The sequence below is a fragment of the Girardinichthys multiradiatus genome, chromosome Y, assembly GCF_021462225.1.
Source record: "Girardinichthys multiradiatus isolate DD_20200921_A chromosome Y, DD_fGirMul_XY1, whole genome shotgun sequence".
NCBI classification, from domain to species: Eukaryota; Metazoa; Chordata; class Actinopteri; order Cyprinodontiformes; family Goodeidae; genus Girardinichthys; species Girardinichthys multiradiatus.
Window position 1 is genome coordinate 2,268,483 of NC_061818.1, and position 18,520 is coordinate 2,287,002.

General features: G+C 40.4%; 1 protein-coding gene across 2 annotated transcripts; it reads left to right on the forward strand.

Annotated features, from left to right (window-relative positions):
* The first annotated feature begins 373 nt into the window (after positions 1-373).
* Positions 374-18,083, forward strand: LOC124864826 (tetraspanin-9-like). 2 transcript variants are annotated; one of them, XM_047359762.1, is made up of 8 exons: positions 374-714; positions 5,859-5,928; positions 6,556-6,747; positions 6,931-7,005; positions 13,391-13,486; positions 13,722-13,835; positions 14,910-14,993; positions 17,372-18,083. In XM_047359762.1, exons 2-8 carry the CDS (start codon positions 5,860-5,862, stop codon positions 17,438-17,440), a joined length of 699 nt encoding a protein of 232 aa, XP_047215718.1. In that variant the 5' UTR covers positions 374-714; position 5,859; the 3' UTR covers positions 17,441-18,083. The 2 variants fall into 2 exon arrangements, with proteins under 2 accessions (XP_047215718.1, XP_047215717.1); XM_047359761.1 differs by having other exon boundaries at positions 375-714; positions 14,907-14,993.
* The last annotated feature ends 437 nt before the right edge of the window (positions 18,084-18,520 follow it).

Here is an 18,520-nt window from a genome sequence, read left to right on the forward strand (position 1 = left end):
TGTCCAGCCAAAATAATAGGTTTTACAATGAGGTTGTAAAAGGTAACAAAATAAATGGCTTCAAAACCTAAGATACTAAAACACAACCGTTTGCTTTGAGAGTGACTAGCAATAATGAAACATAATCCACTGTTTGGTCGGGAAGTGGGCCAGCTTGTGAGTTCCTTTGCGTCAGAATGTACTTGAACTTCTGCTGTATGCTGGGTCATATCACTGAAATGGAGGAAACTGGAGCGTGACATTAGATTTGTGGAACAAAGAAGTAAAAAATTGGATTTTTAAGACATGCCAAGAACTAGAGTCTGTTGCCCGAGGAGGGAGCAGTAGTGTGAAAAAACGGGAAGGGAGGGATCCTAATTGGGACGGGCAACAACACACACATCTGGAAAACATTAAGGAGAGGGACAGCGAGTGGAAGAAGGTGGGACAGACAAAGGCAGAAATCTGTGAGAAGAAAGGCGTTAAACACGATGAAGTCTTTCAGGTTGAAATTATGTTTAAGTTACAAGTCTTTGGAAAAACAAGTTAACCTGTAAAAACAGAGAGACTTACTTCACCCAGGAAGGAGGAAAATAGAAGGAAGGAAAGCAACTTTAGGCGCCTGGCCGCTTCAGAGACCAAATCTAGGACAACTGTCAAGCTAACAAAGCATTAAGGGAGTTTGGCTTTAAGAGGAGTGTGACAAGAACTGAGAGAAGTAAAAGTCATCTTCAGGTAAAGTCCAGATTTCATTTTACAGATTAAGAAAAAACATAATCATAAACTCCACTTTTATTAATCCCCATGGTCCAAATTTAGGATTTTAAATGCATACGGTATGATGTAATTAAATGCTAAATTTAAACTTACTGCTTCATTTGTTTCTTATATTTGTAAGATCTGAGTACTGTTAACTTAAATGTTGAATGTTCTGTCTAATTTATTGTGGGCTCTCCAATGCAGCTCCTCAGCCCTCACCAGGTGAGGTATGGTTACAGGATCTCTGTTCTCTTACCAAGACATTAGCAGCTGTTGATCCAGTGGAGGTTGCAGTGGGCTACAACCCAGATACTCAATCACATTGATAAGTGAGGGTGTTGGGGGAATGACAAAACTCTGAGCTCATTGTAGTGTCTCTTAAACCAGATGGTAAGGCCCATGCGAAGGCCAGGAGTTCATGTCAGGTACTTTTTAATCTTGTGGCAGGTAAACGTAACAAATTTACTTTGATAAATAGATTAATAAAGGGCAATAAATTGTATGTTTCTTATTATGCCTTGTTGCCATGATAATACTTAAACTATTATCATGTTGCGATGATAATAGTTGCCATGATCCCCTTCACAAGGCACTGTGTAGGGAATCCACAGCTCCCCTTCACAGTGCCTTGCAAAAGTATTCATATGGCTTGAACCTTTTCCCTTTATTCATAGTACACCCACAAATTTCAGTGTATTATATTGATATTATACATGCAAGGCAAGTACAAGTTAGGAGACAACTGTGAAGTGGAAGGAAAATAATACATGGTTTGCAATTGTGTTGTGCCAATATCTTTAGCCCAGTAGTAGTAATAGTACTATCAGCAGATTCTCCAACCTCAAGGGTGGATCTCAGTAGTTCCTCCAGTGTTACCATGGGCATCCATACTGCTTCTCTAATTCATTCTTGCTCAGCCTGTCAGTTTAGGTGAATCCCCTTGTCTTGTTAGCAGTTGGTCCACCATCGTTTCATGTTCAGATAATTGAACAGAGCTCTGTGAGATGTTCAAAGCTTGGGATATTGTTTTAGATCTTAACCCTGCTTTAAATCTCTCCACAACGTTCCCCTGTTCCTTGGTCTTTGTGATGCTGTTTATCTAACAAGCCTCCGAGGCCTTCAGTTGGATTTATACTGAGATTAAATTACACACCCTTCATAGGAAGGGTGACCAGAGAGTGAGTTCCAACTATAAGGGGATCACACTCCTCGGCCTCCATGGTAAGGCCTATGCCAGGGTATTGGAGAGGAGAGTCCGGCCAATAGTCAAACCTTGGCTTCAAGAGGAGCAGTGTGGTTTTCGTCCCAGCCGTGGAACACTGGACCAGCTCTACACCCTCTGCAGGGTACTCGAGTGTTCATGGTATTGCCCAACCGGTCCACATGTGTTTTGAGGACCTGGAGAAGGCATTGGACTGTGTCCCTCGTGGGGCCCTGTGGGGGGTGCTCCAGGAGTAAGGAGTCGGGGGCCCTTTATTAGGGGCCATCCGGTCTCTGTACAAGCGGAGCAGGAGTTTGGTCCGCATTGCCGGCACTAAGTCGGACCTGTTCCCAGTGCATGTTGGACTCCGGCTGGGCTGCTGGCAGGGCTGCCTGTCCTGTTCCCCCCTGTAGGGGGTCTGGTTTGGGGACCAGTGGATTTCGTCTCTTCTTTTTGCAGATGACGTGGTCCTGCTGGCCCCCTCTAGCCAAGACCTACAGAATGCACTGGGGCGGTTTGCTGCAGAGTGTGAAGCGGCTGGGATGAGGGTCAGCTCCTTCAAGTCCGAGGCCATGGTTCTCGACTGGAAAAAGGTGGCTTGCCCGCTTCAGGTTGGAGGGGAGATTCTGCCTCAAGTGGAGGAGTTCACGTATCTCGGGGTCTTGGAGCGGAAGATCAACAGATGGATCGGTGCGGCTGCCGCAGTAATGGGGACGCTTTGCTGGTCCGTTGTGGTAAAGAGAGACCTGAGCCGAAAAGCGAAGCTCTCGATTTATCGGTCGGTCTACGTTCCTACCCTCACCTATGGCCATGAACTGTGGGTCATGACCGAAAGAACGGGATCCTGGATACAAGTGGCTGAAATTAGCTTCCTCCATAGGGTGACCGGGCACTCCCTTACAGATAGGGTGAGGAGCTTGGCCATCCGGGAGGAGCTTGGAGTAGAGCCGTTGCTCCTCCACATCGAGAGGAGCTAGTTAAGGTGGCTTGGGCATCTACACCGGATGCCTCCTGGCCGCCTCCCTCAGGAGGTGTTCCTGGCATGTCCCACCGGGAGGAGGCCCAGGGGACAGCCCAGGACGCCTTGGATGGACTATGTCCCTCGGCTGGCCTGTCAACACCTTGGGCTCCCCCAGAGGAGCTGGAGGAGGTGTGTGGGGAGAGGGAAGTCAGGGTGCCCGCGCAACCCGGTCCCGGATAAGGTGGGAGACGACGAATACGAGTAAATTCCACACAGGTGGGCTATGTCTACTAATTAGGGGATGGCAGAAGGAAATTGGTTGCATTGGACTTTATATATGCTCCTTTTCCATGGGCTGTACTTCACTCAAGCGTTTTGTGACTGTTTCCATTACAGGCTTTTCCTGGCCCAGTACTGGCTTTCTTGGTACCTGGTCATCAGCAGGTTCCATCAGGGAAGAGCAGGGCCGAAATTTGAGGTGAACAGACTTCTGTTCACTGGTTGGCTTTGAGCATGGTCAGCTGTATGTCAGCGGCATGAAAAGGTGTTTGCCAAGGTAGCAGAGAGAATCACAAGCCACAGGTTTTATCGCTAGGACTGATTGTTAATGCTCTCCACTCTTTTCAGATTTTTATTTGGAAAAATGGAAAACCATGTACCATTTTCTTCCTACTTTACAAATAAGCACTACTTTGTGTAAAGTAACAAATATGAAAAAGCTCAGCCAATGTGAATATTTATATAAATTCAAATAATTTATTTTTCGACATTTGAAAAGAAAGATTGAAATAACACACTAGTTTAAGGTTCGCTTTTTTTTATTTATCAGGTTAGGTATACTGCAGTCATTTCTACTGGTTCTTTCCTGTGAAGCGCTTCTGCTTAGAATCAACAAACTATACTTCATCAGGTGTACTAAGCTTGCAGTAGTTACTCTGGCTTTCCAACCCCTGTACCAAAAGAATTTTCTGTGTATTTTCTTCTTTGCTTTTGGAGAAATGATCTGCGCTCTGAGGAAGATGCTGTAAGTCATAGAAGACATGGGAAAATGCCTTTAGCAGTATAATTAGGGTTATTGAGCTGGGGAGGGAGCTTCCTTCCTGTCAGCAGTTAGACTTCCTGTGTAGGGTGGCTGCTAAGGACAATTCAGATTGGACCTCTAGTGTAAACGTGCTCATGCACACTAACACATAAGTATTAAAGACAAACGTTAACTCATTAAAAAAGGTCAAAGAAAATAAACTGAGCTCATGTAAAAAATTTAGACTTAACAAACCAACTGACTGCACAAACAGAACATAAATGATCTAACAAAAAAATGACACACGAGGGTAAATATAAATATAATCAGACCATTATTGACCAGACCAAATGATTTCATTTAGGTATTTATACAGATCTTTAGTTAAATACAAACAAATTACTTTAACGAAAGAATATACAATATACACCACCAGCTCCAGCTGGAGGTGCAGCTGGAGCTGGTGGTGCAGTCCTATTATCCTCTCCATGTATTCAGGTGCCCTGAGCCCTGGCCACCATCTTTTGTCTGGACAAACTCCCAAAGATCATGGAGGGCGAGACACCGTTAAAAGAAACAAGCATTAATATAATCACAAACCTATGGTGATAAATGACATGATTAAAAATATATACCTGACAAATAGAACAAATACATTTAAACCACTCCATAAACTTCACAAATTAAAGTGTGTCATTTTGTTATGAAAACCATAAATGTACAAAACAATAAATGAAGGTGCATGAGGCTTACCAACTTTCCTGTAGTGTGCCACCCCACACTACACACTGAGTACCTGATCCATTAGTCTTTGGAATGTTGCTGGGGCCCCATACCGACCAAATGGTAGGACTCTGACCTCAAGTGTCCCTCAGGAGGTACGAAATGCTGTCAACTCTTGGGACTGTTTGGTGAGGGGCACCTGCAAGTAACTTTTACGCTTCACAGCTGCATCAGGTTTTAAACAATGCTGTGTTCCACCAAACTGCTGTGACCTGAGCACTCTTAAAATATACTTGAATTAATCAGAGGTGTTAGCTGAGACTGTGATTCACTGGTGAGGTGGCTTAGATCCACTACAGGCAATGTTAATGAAGGCAAGTAGTCATTAACTTCTTCCCCCTCTTCTATGCTGTGAATAAGCAACACCACTGCTTCACTCTCAGTGCATGGAACCTTCTAATTGAAAAGGTTGGCATGGAGCATTCTACTCCCTCACTGGAGACCTGGTGTGGAGACGTAGGTAGTAGGTCCAAGTTTTCTCTGTACTTCAAAAGGCCTATGTAATTTTTCCAGCAACTTACCGTCAACATTACCAAAACCTTTTGGCATGGAACAACATTTCTTTATCAAACCAAACCTTTTGGTGTTAGTGACCTGCTGCTCTTTGACTGAACCAGTTCACTCACCCACAGCATCCTTCATATGCACAACAGAAAATAACAAGAACAGGTTCCTCTTTACCTTGATCTCGCATGGGAGCATGATGTTCTCAGCAGGGTCAGATGGCCCCTCACCTCATGGCCATAAGGAGGTGAAATGGGGAGAAACCAGTGAAGGCCTGAGGTGCTTCTGCAGGCAAAAAGGAGGTATGGCAGCCACTAGTCCCATTTAGACCCTGTATCATTAACAAACATTTGAAGCCTTTTTTTTTTTGGGAGTATGTTTAAAGCTCTGCATTCCATTCGTCTGGGGATGATGTGAGGTTGTCCGCACACTCCTGATGTCTAAGAGCTTATACACCTATTTCAGCACAAGGGTTACTGACTTTCCTGTAGTGTGGCCATCACATCCTCACTCTACTACTTATCTATTTAAAATTGTGCGGAACAGGTCATAACAGATCCAGCGCTTTATGGACCCCTAAAAGAACAAAGTGCAGAGAAACACTGTTTAAATTGAGGTCTTTTGCTCTGATCTGTCTTTCTTGCTTGCAGGATGTCTGTGTCTCGGAGGTGCTTGTGCTGCGTTAAATACTTGATGTTTATCTTCAATCTTATCTTCTGGGTTAGTATTTTCACCGATTAGTCACAAGCTGCTGACTTTGTAATAGAACACAGATTCTGCTGATCTGATTTTCTAAACTAAAAGTTCTAATAATAATAACAATAATAATAATATAGCTAAAATTGAAGAGTACCACCTGGGCTCTGTATTTATTTTTTTGTCTGAAATGGTTTGCATTGACTCCTAAAACTGTGCCTTATCAATTTGTATGCACTATATTGCCAGAAGTATTAGTCTGTCTACTTTTACATGTACATGAACCTTGATGACATCCTAATCTTAATCTACAAGGTCCAATGTGTTGATAGACCCACTGTTGTCAGCAACAGCAACTTTAACAATTCTGTAAACATCTTCCAAGGTTAGGAGAGTGTTCATAGTTGGATGAGAAAACCAGAACTGCATCCTCCGCTCTAATTCATCCTAAGGGTGTTCAAGAAGGTTGAGGTCAGGACTTTGTGCAGACCAGTCAAGTTTCTCCACACCAAACTTTATACACCTGCAGTCATGGAAGTGATTTGAACACCAGAATTGAGTGATGTGGTGCTGTGACCCAGTATTTTTGGCAATATAGTTTATTTCCTGACGGTGTTTTAATCCTGCTCTGATTTTACATTTCCTTTAAAGCTGGGAGGATGCGGCTTGTTTGGCATCGGGGTCTGGCTATCCTTCACACAGGCCGAGTTCTCCTCTCTTCTATTGTCCTTCCCATCGCTCTCAGCTGCCAATCTGCTGCTGGTTGCTGGTGGTATCACTATGGTCATAGGATTCCTGGGTTGCCTTGGAGCTCTAAAGGAGCAGCGCTGTCTTTTGTGCACTGTAAGAGAACTGTCATAATTTCTTTAAAAGCATTTAAAAATGTTTTTTAGTGAAGATTTTGTGCATTTAGGGATTATTAATACAAGAAAGGGCATTAAATAAGAGGAGACAGGTGACCATGTAATAAAGGTGTCTAACCTTTGAATGCAACATGTCATTCTCCAGCTGTTCTCTGTTTTGCAGTTCTTTGTAATCCTGTTGATCCTGGTCCTGACAGAGGTCACTTTGATGCTGGTTTTATACTACCTCCAGGACAAGGTGAGCTCACGATCCCCACAGTATCCAATTTTTTCCAACAAAGAACAAAAACAAATACAATCAAATGAACACAAGAACAAAGCTATGCAACCCAACCTATAATGTAGATATAGAGACAAGTTAACACGTAAAAGGCTGGACTTTTACGTACTTGGTTTCAATAGTGCTGCTAACAGAGAGACGCTCAAATATCAGTATATATGGCGAGTTTCAGATGAACTGCAGAAGAGAGACCCACTCTTGGATAGTTTTTAAATGCACCTTTCCCCAACTATCCAGCTTCTTCTTCACCCAACGTGAGACGCATGCAACCCAACGCATGCAACCAGAACACTCCATGTTAAGACACAGTTCTACTGGAACCCTCTAAAAAACCACAAAGTTCAACCTCCTCTCCAAACCTCTCTTCCTCTTGGACAGAAGAGGTGATCTGTGACTGACTTTGTGTTGACCCCCTCTGTCCTCCACCTTGCCTGAATCCTTCAAACTGCTTCTCTGTGCATGCTGCTGAAATGGCAGTGAAGCCAAATGATAGTTCTAAACCTTTTCCTCCTGTACGTTCACAACAGAGCTTTGATTATGGATCTCCATCGGACCCCCTGCCCTGACATGTTCCCTCTACACTTCCAACTATGCCAGCACTGCCTACAGTTAACCAGATTCTAAAGGAAGTGAAGAAGAGACTGGAGGCAGGGTGGAGTGGATGGAGACGAGGGTCAGGTGTGATGTGATGGAGGTTAAGGATGTAATGAGACCTGCTATGATGTACGGTTTAGAGACAGTGGAAATGTCTAAAAGATCGGAGGCTGAGCTGGAGATGGCAGAGTTAAAGAGGCAGGGATTTTCATTTGCAGGTGCTCAGCCAAATAAGTACAGGCCCATTTCTAAATTTTACTTCACTTCAAGAATCAAAGGTTATGATAAATACCAATCTACTTTGTTTTTGTAAAATGTATTCAACAGAAACTACTTTGCCTAAAGTATTCAGTGTCATCATGATGGCTTCAGACACTGGGGGAATTTACTGTTTTAGTCTTGTTAAACCTTTTAGCAGTCTTTGACACAGTCGATCCACCATTTTAACAGTCTTCATAGTTTGTATGGGATTACTAGAATTACTAGATTACTAGATTACTACCCACATTTGTCTTCATTCTCTGGACCTTGTGCTGACATATGGCATTGAGTGTAAAGACATAACAATATTTTCTCATAACCCTGTCCTGTCTGACCACTTTTTAATAACCTTTGAGTTTAATTTAACCAAGTACTCCACACCTGAAAGAAAATTTCATTATAGTAGATCATTATCAGACAATGCTGTAACAACCTTTAAATAAACTGTTCCACTTTTGATTTCCTCATTATCACAGAAAAACACAGTGGAGGGCAATAATTTTGTTTCTTCACCTTCACAAATTGATTCTCTTGTTCATAGTGTTACTTCATCTTTGCGTGGTGCATTAGACAATGCAGCCCCCTTGAAAAAGAAGGGAATTATTCATAGGAGGCTAGCTCCATGGTTTAATTCAGAGCTGCGTACTTTAAAGCACAATGTTAGAAAATTGGAGAGAAAATGGTGCTCTACACACCTAGAGGATTCCTACTTAATCTGGAAATATAGCCTACTGTTGTATAAAAAGACACTTCACCAAGCCAGAACAGCTTATTTCTCATCATTAATAGAAGAGAACAATAATAATCCTAGGTTTCTCTTTAGTACAGTTGCTAAACTTACACAGAGTCATAGCTCTGTTGAGCCATCCATTCCCTTAGCTTTCAGCAGTCATGAGTTTATGGGATTCTTTTTGTATAAAATTAATTATATTAAAAATAAAATCATTGACATACTCCCGAAGATGATTACTTCATCCTCAGCAAATGAGACAACATTGGAAGTAACTGTAGAACCTGATCTGTGTTTGGACTGCTTTGATCCTGTGGAGCTTCCTGAGTTATCACAAATATTAGCTTCATCTAAACCTTCAACTTGTATGTTAGACCCAATCCCAACCAAATCATTTAAGGAAGTGACCTGTTTGAAGAGTTTCAGTCAGGTTTCAGAGCTCATCATAGCACTGAAACAGCTCTGCTGAAAGTCACTAATGATATTCGTATGGCCTCAGATAATGAATTTGTGTCTGTACTTGTCCTGTTAGATCTCAGTGCTGCATTTGATCCTGTCGATCACAATATTCTCTTAGAAAGGCTGGAATATGCTGTAGGGATCAGGGGGACAGCGCTAAACTGGTTCAAATCTTATTTGTCTGACAGATTCCAGTTTGTTCATGTAAATGATAAAATCATCTTTAAACTCCAGGGTTAATTGTGGAGTACCACCAGGTTCAGTACTTGGGCCAATTCTCTTTACTATATATGCTTCCAATAGGTAAAATTGTCAGGCAGCATAGAATACATTTTCACTGTTACGCTGATGACACTCAGCTTTACTTATTCATGAATCCTGATGAGCCCAACCAGTTAGATAGACTACAAGCAAGTCTTGAAGACATAAAAACTTGGATGACTTTAAATTTTCAGAAGTTGTCGTCTTTGGACCGGAGTCTTTAAAAAAGAAACTGCTTAGTCAATCGCTTAACCTGGATGGCAATAAATTGACCTCCGATAATAAATTAAAAAACCTTGGTGTTATTTTTGACCAGGACATATCATTTAAATCCCATATTAAAAAGGTTTCTAGGATTTCCTTCTTTCATCTCCGGAACATTGCCAAAATTAGAAATATCCAGTCGAGGAGTGACACTGAAAAACTAGTCCATGCATAGTTACTTCAAGACTGGACTATTGTAATTCTTTACTATCAGGATGTCCACAAAATGCAATTAAAAGCCTTCAGCTGATTCAAAATGCTGCAGCAAGAGATCTGATGAAAATTAAAAAGAGTTCATTGGCTCCCTGTTAAATCCAGAATAGAATTTAAAATTCTCCTCCTCACATATAAAGCCCTTAATGATCTAGCTCCATCATACATCAGAGATCTGATTGGTCCATACGTTCCTAACAGAGCACTTCGTTCTCAGACTGCAGGTTTACTGGTGGTTCCTAGAGTCTCTAGAAGTAGAATGGGAGGCAGATCCTTTAGTTATCAGACTCCTCTCCTGTGGAACCAGTTTTAGTCCGTGAGGCAGACACCCTGTCTACTTTTAAGGCTAGGCTTAAAACTTTCCTTTTTGATAAAGCTTATAGTTAGAGTGGCTTAGGTTATCCTGTGCTATCTTCCTTATTTTTTACCTCCATCTTCTTCCCTCCCTGTTGGATGGAGTAAGGGGGAGTCAGGTTTAACCTAAACCAGCTCAGTTATGGTTGAGGTGCAAACACACCCTCCATTTCTGCTACCTGTATGACCTTCTCTTTTCCAATAGTCATGGTCAATCTGACAGAGAGAGGTATCCCAATCGTTGTGGCTTTTAGTATAACAAAGGCCATCAGTGGGCTCTAGATGGACAAACTGTCTACTTTTAAGGCTAGGCTTAAAACTTTCCTTTTTAATTAAGCTTATAGAGTGTTTTAGTTAATCCTGAGCTATCTCTGTAGTTATGCTACTATAGGCATAGGCTGCTTGAGGACATAATGACCACTTTTACCCTCTTCGCTACATTCTCACACTACTCTCCAATTTTGCATTATTTGCTGTTATTTCAGCTTTTAACTTTGTTCTCTCTTTTTTCTTCCTAGAAGCTACACCTGGCCTGACTCTGTGTCTACCTGTGACACCTTTCTGGAGAGGGGCATCGTCCAAGCTTCTGCTGGCAACAATTTAATGTTCACCCTCTACCAATGATACACTTAGCCCTGTCTTTCAGTGTTTAACCCTTTCTCTCTCCTAGACATGGCAATTGACTGAGCTTCTACTGTGACTAACTCTATGTGCTCTCTTTCAGACTCTAACCTTGAAAACTGGCTCAAAGTTTATCTGTTCTTTCTTTCTAGATGAAACGACTAAAGGAGCTACATCCATTAACATTTACTTTTCCTTCCCATAGAAAGGACTCCTTCTTTGTTCTCTTTGTGTCTCTGGTCTGTTCTCTCAAACCCCCAGTCGATCGTGGCAGATGGCTGCTCACATTGAGCCTGGTTCTGCTGGAGGTTTCTTAAAAAGGGAGTTTTTCCTCTCCACTGTCGCTACATGCATGCTCAGTATGAGGGATTGCTGCAAAGTCAACGCCAGTGACTGTACACTGTCTCTACATTCTCATCCAAGAGGAGTGACTGCTACAAGTCACTGACTCGATGCAATCTGCTGGGTTTCATTAGACAGAAAAACTTTTTATCCAATTTGAATAAATAACTGAATCTGACTGCACTGTTCGATGGTTAGGATTAATTGGAATGTATGTGCCTAACTTTTGTGAAGTGCCTTGAGAACACATGTGTTGTGAATTGGCGCTATATAAATAAACTGAATTGAATAGAACTGTTTTAGAGTAGTTTAGATCCTAACTTTTAAACAGAAGGTTCAGTGTCTGTATAATACAGATTATGTCAGATTCTACTGATGTGGGTTATCCCAAGGTTCTGCTTTGGGCCCATTTGATTTTTTGCTATATATTCACTGACTTGGACAGATTATTGATAGTATCCACAATAAAAACAAAGTGTTTTGTAATTCACCCAGTCACACTCACTACCACACACATACTAACAAACTGATAAGCAGATTGGTAGGCAACTTGAGGTTAAGTGTCTTGCCCGGGGGCGAGTGATAGTAGGAAGCTGGAATCAAACCAATTTTCAGATTGCAAGACAACTACTGTTACCACTGTAGATATATACTAAAAGTGTTGCAGCTGTTTTTACCTGTTTAGATTAATTCCTTTGCCATGCACTTTGGAAGAAGAGAAAATGAGTAAGACACACTCAGGGGATTGCTGAGAATAAATTAATAATTTACCGGACATTTCAGTGTAAACAATTGCCTTCAGGCATCACCTAATTAGTAAACATCCACCTGTTGTCACATAACTTTAGTATGAACAACATCAAGTAAAATATGCAGTTGAACACTGGAGAATAATCGGCATCACGAAGACTAAGGACACAGCAGACAGGTCCGAGAGAATGTTGTGGAGAAGCTTAAAGCAGAGTTAAGGTTCTAAAACAAAATCCCAAGCTTTGAACATCTCACAGAGTTCTGTTCAATCAATCATGTGAACATGGAGAGAAGATTGACCAACTGCAGACCTATGAAGACATCTGCCAAAACTGACAGGCTGGGCAAGGAGAGCATTAAATAGAGAAGCAGCCAAAAGACCTATAGGAACTCTGGAGGAGTTGCAAATATCCACAGCTCAGGTTGGAGAATAATTTTTGTTGCGCACTCCCTAAATGTTACCTTTATGGAAGAGTGACAGGAAAAAAGTAATTTAAATAAGCCTATCAGAAATCCTGTTTGAGGTTTGCCAAAAGCCATCTAGGGAAAGAAGCAATTATATAGATTCTAAAAGAAGCTGCTCTGGAACAAAATTAACATTTTTGCCAGCATGCAAATCAATATGTGTGGGGGAAAAAATAACACTGCACATTACCCCAAACACACCATCCCCAGGGTAAAACATGGTGGTAGTAACACCATGCTGAGGGGATATTTTTCTTCATCATGGAAAGGGAAGCTGGTCAGAGTTGATAGGAGGATGGATGAAGCTAAATCCACAACAACCCTGAAAGAAAGACTGTTAGAGGCTGCTAAAAGCTTGAGACTGTGGTGGGGGTTCACCTTCCAACAGGGGCACAACCATAAACACAGCCAGAGATACGATGTGATGGTTTAGATCAAACTATATTCTTCTATTGGAATGACCCAGTCAAAGTCCAAACCTAAATGGAAATTGTTGTTCACAGAGGTCATCCTTTCAATCTGACTGGCCTTGAGCTGCATTGCAAAGAGGAAATATTTCAGGGTGTAGATGACTAAATTTGGTAGAGACACGCCCAAATAAACCTGCAGCTGGAACTGCAGTAAATGGCGGTTCTACAAAGTGTTGACACATGTGGGCTGAATACAATGTTTTGAAAGCATTATATGCTTTTCACAATTATGCGCAACTTTGTGTTGGTCTATCTCACAAACTAAATAAAACACATTGAACTATGAAGTCATTAAGGTCTTCATGAAAAAGTTTAAGAGGCTTGATTACTATTGCGAGGCACAGTATGTTGTCATCAGTTATTCATTATGTGTCAAGGAAACTCGAGCTTGCTGTCTTAATTAATCTCACAATTGAACATAATGTAAAAAGAGGACAATGACAGTGATCTATCCAAGCTTACCTCCCCAAACCATCCTGCAAGAAATGAATGAGTCTGACCATGAATAAAGAAATATTGTCTGAATAAGTAACTGTGCATCTTTCTATGTTTTTTGTAGGTGGAGATACATGCCAAGAGTAATTTAAAGGATGGTATGAAGAAATATAATTCAGAAAATGAGCTGCAAAAATCCTGGGACAATGTGCAGAAAATGGTATGCATGAACACACATGAATCCCTCATGCCAGGTTTTTCAGTATGTCACAGATCACAGCAGCTGTAGTTGCATTTAGCTTTACAAATTTATTGTGCCAACATGCTTGGAAAAAATTTGTCCAAAAATAATTACAACCACCCTGCTGATGAATCAGTTACTACAGAAACTGGTTTATTACCAAACTGAAGAAAAATATGTGGATTTATTCTCTTCTCCATGTTTCTGTGTGCAGTTCAAATGCTGTGGAGTGAACAACAAAACAGACTGGTATGAAGTGCTGAACAGAACGCTGCCCTCGTCCTGCTGCCCCGGTGCTGAGAGAGAGACGTGTAAAGAATGGAGTGAGGTTGGTCTGTCACTCACTTCTAAGGGGAACATTTGAAACCCCAGGAAGGGGTGATATTTCAATTCCCAAATCGCATTTTAGTTTTTTTTTTACCCTGTAATGGAAGCAAAATATTTTCCAGATGCATGAGTTTGCCTGACCGCTGCACATATTTGCTGGCAGTAACCACACATAGGAAAATGATTTGTTGCTGAATTTCTTAGACTGCAGTTATTTCCTGATTAACCCCGATTGCCTACATTTGACAAGAGCTCAGATAGGGGGGGGTGTCCGTGATAAAAAAGTGGGAGGAACAGATTCAAGATAGAACAGCATTGTGTGTCATACAATAGAGGAAATAAAAGCTGGTAGCAGATGTTGATACAGATACTGAAGGTGAGAGGTTCACAGAGATTAGGAAGCTGCTTGTAAACTGATGCCCAGTTTATCAGCAGTACAGGATCTTATTAGGGTCTACAGGTAAGGTAGGCTCCCTCTACATGCAAGTGTTATATTTAGACAGTGTATTGTCTTGATAAATACTTTCATGTTTCATGTCCAGGCCTTTTTAGGACATTAATAAATAAATACATAAATAATTATATATTGAATTAGGTGCACTTTCTTGCTCCACCGGCGTTGTCTTGGTAAGCTGATCCAAGAGTGACTCACACACAATTTAGTATAACTGTTTAATTGGCAAAGATGTACATTCAATTTTTGTTGTTTGGTTAAACTGTACTATTTAGTGGTGTCACATGGCTCAGCGGTAGAGCAAGCACACCATACGCAGTGGCTACATTCTTCGACACAGGTGTCCTGGGTTTGATTCCCGGCCCTGGGCCATTTACTGCATGTCTTCTCCTTCTCTCTCCACCCTACTTCCTGTACTGCTACTGATAAAATAAAGGCCACTAATGCCAAAAAAACAACTGTACTCTTACCATTTTTCAGAAAAAAACAACTGTCCTTTTGTCACTAAAGCTCCTCTGGCTCATCCTTTTGCTGACGTCAGTCTTCTACCTCTGATGAACTCCTTTGCTGTATTACTCATCAGAATCTCTCCCACATTTTGTGTGTGAATGTCTGCAGCAGGGGTGCTATGCGAAGGCCAAAAACTGGTTGAGTGACAACATCCGCCCCGTCCTTGTGTTTGGCGTGTGCATTGGTGTTGTACAGGTACCTGTCCTTATATTTATTCATTATTTATTTGTTTTCATTTTAACAACTTAGTTGAAAGCCTGTTATCAGAACTGAATAATCTTTACTCTCTGTTAAGCCAATCCTGTTTTACATACTGTGGTCCACTGTGGTACATCTAATTTTAATTTTCAAAATGTATCATTGTTGAAGGGTAGAAAAGGTAGTAAAACTTCAAAACCTTGATTTTGTTGTCCTTAAGGCACTTTGTAACTAAACTGGTGGTCTATTTCAGGTCACTGTCAATTTGTAGGAACCATTTGTGTCCAAGCTTTAGCTTTTTGGCCAATTGTCTTGAGACGTTGCTTCAAGATTTCCATATCATGTCCTTTCCTCGTCATGCCATCTATTTTGTGAAGTGCACCAGTCGCTCCTATAGCAAAACATCCACACAACATTATTCAATTCAATTCAAAAATACTTTATTAATCCCAAAGGGAAATTAAATTTTGTTATAGCTCATATTATGAAGGTTTCCCCAAAGAGCCGTTGTAGAGGCTGATGGCTGTGATGCTGCCACCACTGTACTTCACAGTTGGGATTGTGTTCTCGAGCTTAGAAGCTTTACCCATTTTCCTCAAAATGTAAAGATTATCTTTATAGCCAAGTTTCATCAGGGCACAGAACATGTCTCCACAAATTAAGCTCTTTGTCATTGAGTGCATTTGCAAACTGTACACTGGCTTGTTATGCTGATTTAGGAATAATGATTTTTCCTCTCTAAATGGCCTTTCAGCCCATGCTGCTACAGGACGGTTTTCACTGTGGAGAATAACACTTTCTTACCAGCTTCAACAGCATCTTCACCAGGTCTTTAGTTTTTTACTAGGGTTGAATCCCACATTTGACACAAAATCGTGTTAATCTCTGGGAGACAGAACCAGTCTCCTTGAACTGTATCATAGCTGGACATCCCCATGGTATTTATACAAGGGCATCTCAATAAATCAGAGTATAATTAAAAAGCAGTTTGGTTTCCTAAGTGAAACACATTGTATAGATTAATTACAGACTAATGTCTTCAAACATTCTTTTCTGGTTATGATGATTTTAATGACATTTATGATTAGAATGTTACACCATGGCACACACATGACAGCAGAGAGTTTGAGATGTTGCTTTAAAATGCACAGATGTTCCTCTGTTTAACTCACAGAAGCTTACAGAGCCATAAAAGTGTCACCTGGGCTTTCTGAAATTAGTTAAAATATTGTAACCTTATTGTATGTAAACTTAATAACCAGAAAAGAGCAACAAAAGAAAGTAACAAAAAACTCTTAATTGTTCTCTCTTTCATTATTGTGACATTTAGCAAATAGAAATAATATGGGTAAACCTAACTGACCTAAAACAGCCACAGTTTAGTCTGACTTACTGTCAGGCAGTTTGAATCTTTTTCCAGACTGTGTGGGAATATCTGATTTCAACTGTACATGTATAAATGGCAAAAACATTTATTTCAATATAAAATAATGATAGTAATAAAAACAGCCTAAAAACCCAAGGATAAAAGCTTAAAGTAATTTCTTAAAATCCTAAAGGTAAACTAGAAATTTGGTGCAGGGCAAAGTATGCCAGCAGAGGACATCTCAAGGTTACTGGAGCAGCTTATCTTGGTGGAGGGCACACAGCACAACAGAGCTTCTCCTATGAGAAGAGACCATCAGACTGGTCATGTGAAAATGGTCTGACAGGCTCTCCAGAGGCAGAGTGCTTTGACCAGTTCCTTAGTTTGCCCTTCCTTGTTAATCCTAAGGCCGTTGCTATGATTTAGCTGTGGTTGTCAAGGAAACATGTCACATTAAACAGTTTTGTGTCTTAATTGCAAACCAGTCATTTCCAGGACCAAAACAGTTGTTTGATGACCAAACAACCCTCTAAGAATTAATTAGAATTTAAGTGATTTAATTGAGTTGCATTTTAAAGTTTTATTGAATTTTAAATATATTATTTAAGTATCTGTTAACAGTTACACTTAAATAATCTGACATTTTAAGTAATAAAATCTACCCAAATAAAACATGCCAGTATTTACACCAGTTGTATTTGTAAAATGTTAAACTTTTTTGTGTAATGTATAATTTATATTTGTCAGCATGTTTCTTTTACTGTTTGACTGCAGAAAAGGCAGAGCTGTGATCAACTTGTAATTATTGTTAGCTTGGTCATTGAGCTCAACTATTTGCAAATCCTACTAGTTTTTCGATTTGCACTTAGTACATGGTTAATTTGGTGGGATGCCATTCACAATCCCTGACATCTCCTGACATCTAAATCAAATGGAACATAGGATCCGTTTCAATGATAAAAATAATGAAATTGTGTTCTCTCACCCATGTGAATCATTCTCTCGACAGATCTTGGCCCTGGTGTTTTCCATGCAGATGTATTGTCAAATTCTTTATGCTGAGAAGAACTTGGACTAACAGCCAGGTACCACATCACATGGACAGTGTGACTGGTCATAAACATTAAGGGGAAAACCTCCAGGCCCTTAAGCGGGCTCTGAGAAATGCTCTGAGGTGACAGGGTAACAATTATTCCAATAAAACTTTTTCTATAGTGGGTATGTTCAGCGTAGATCAGCCAAAAAATCATGTTCTTAACTTCATCAATTTAAACACTATATATTGCATTGGTATGTACATTTATTTATTTTCTATTTTCTGCTGATTCAGTCTCTGCTGGCTCATGCTATTGCTCCTGTGCTGTATTTGAGGACTTATTTGCTAAACAAACTGGCTTGTTTTATCAATGTGCTCCTTTTATCAATGCAAATGTGACGGTAAAATAGCTGAAGTATTTCATGTGAGCAACAGTTCTGATCTGGTAGAATCAAAAACACAGACATTAATCAAGTTTTCTCTCATAAGCATTTAGGTATTACTAGACACTGATTTCCCTTCAACTTATTGCAGATTATTTGAGTGCAATATCATTCTGTGGCAGACTGAAATGTGAACAGGGCATCATCATGCATACACATTATGCTCCAGCAGATTTATTGTTGTTGTTGATTAGTGTTTTCTTCACGAGACTGGGGTAAACTGTGCAAGCTGCGCAATGTTGCCAGATTGGACTGGTTTCCCCCCAGTTGGGCTTCTTTTGAACAGGTTGGGCTGGGGAAAAAATACCTTTGGGCAGGTTGCGGATATATTTGGAAGGCACTAAAAAGTTTATGTTCTTAGGTCAAAAGTTAGAATGTGTTGTTGTAGGCTGCTATTTTTAACATTTGATGGATTTTTGCAAATAATTCAAAAAAAATTCGATCAAAACATTTGTCATTGTGTGACAGAAAAGTGGAAAAGTTCACGTCTCAAAATGTTGTCTTTTCACTCATATCAAAAGTTCACTTATATTATATATTACATTATATATATTAAAATAGAGAATCTGCCAAACTTGATGTCATCAATCAGTGATGGTCATTTGTTAGTCAACTGTCTCTGTGAAATTATATTGGTCAATAGCAAACACCCCGAAATGCTGTTAAGTGTTCATCTAAT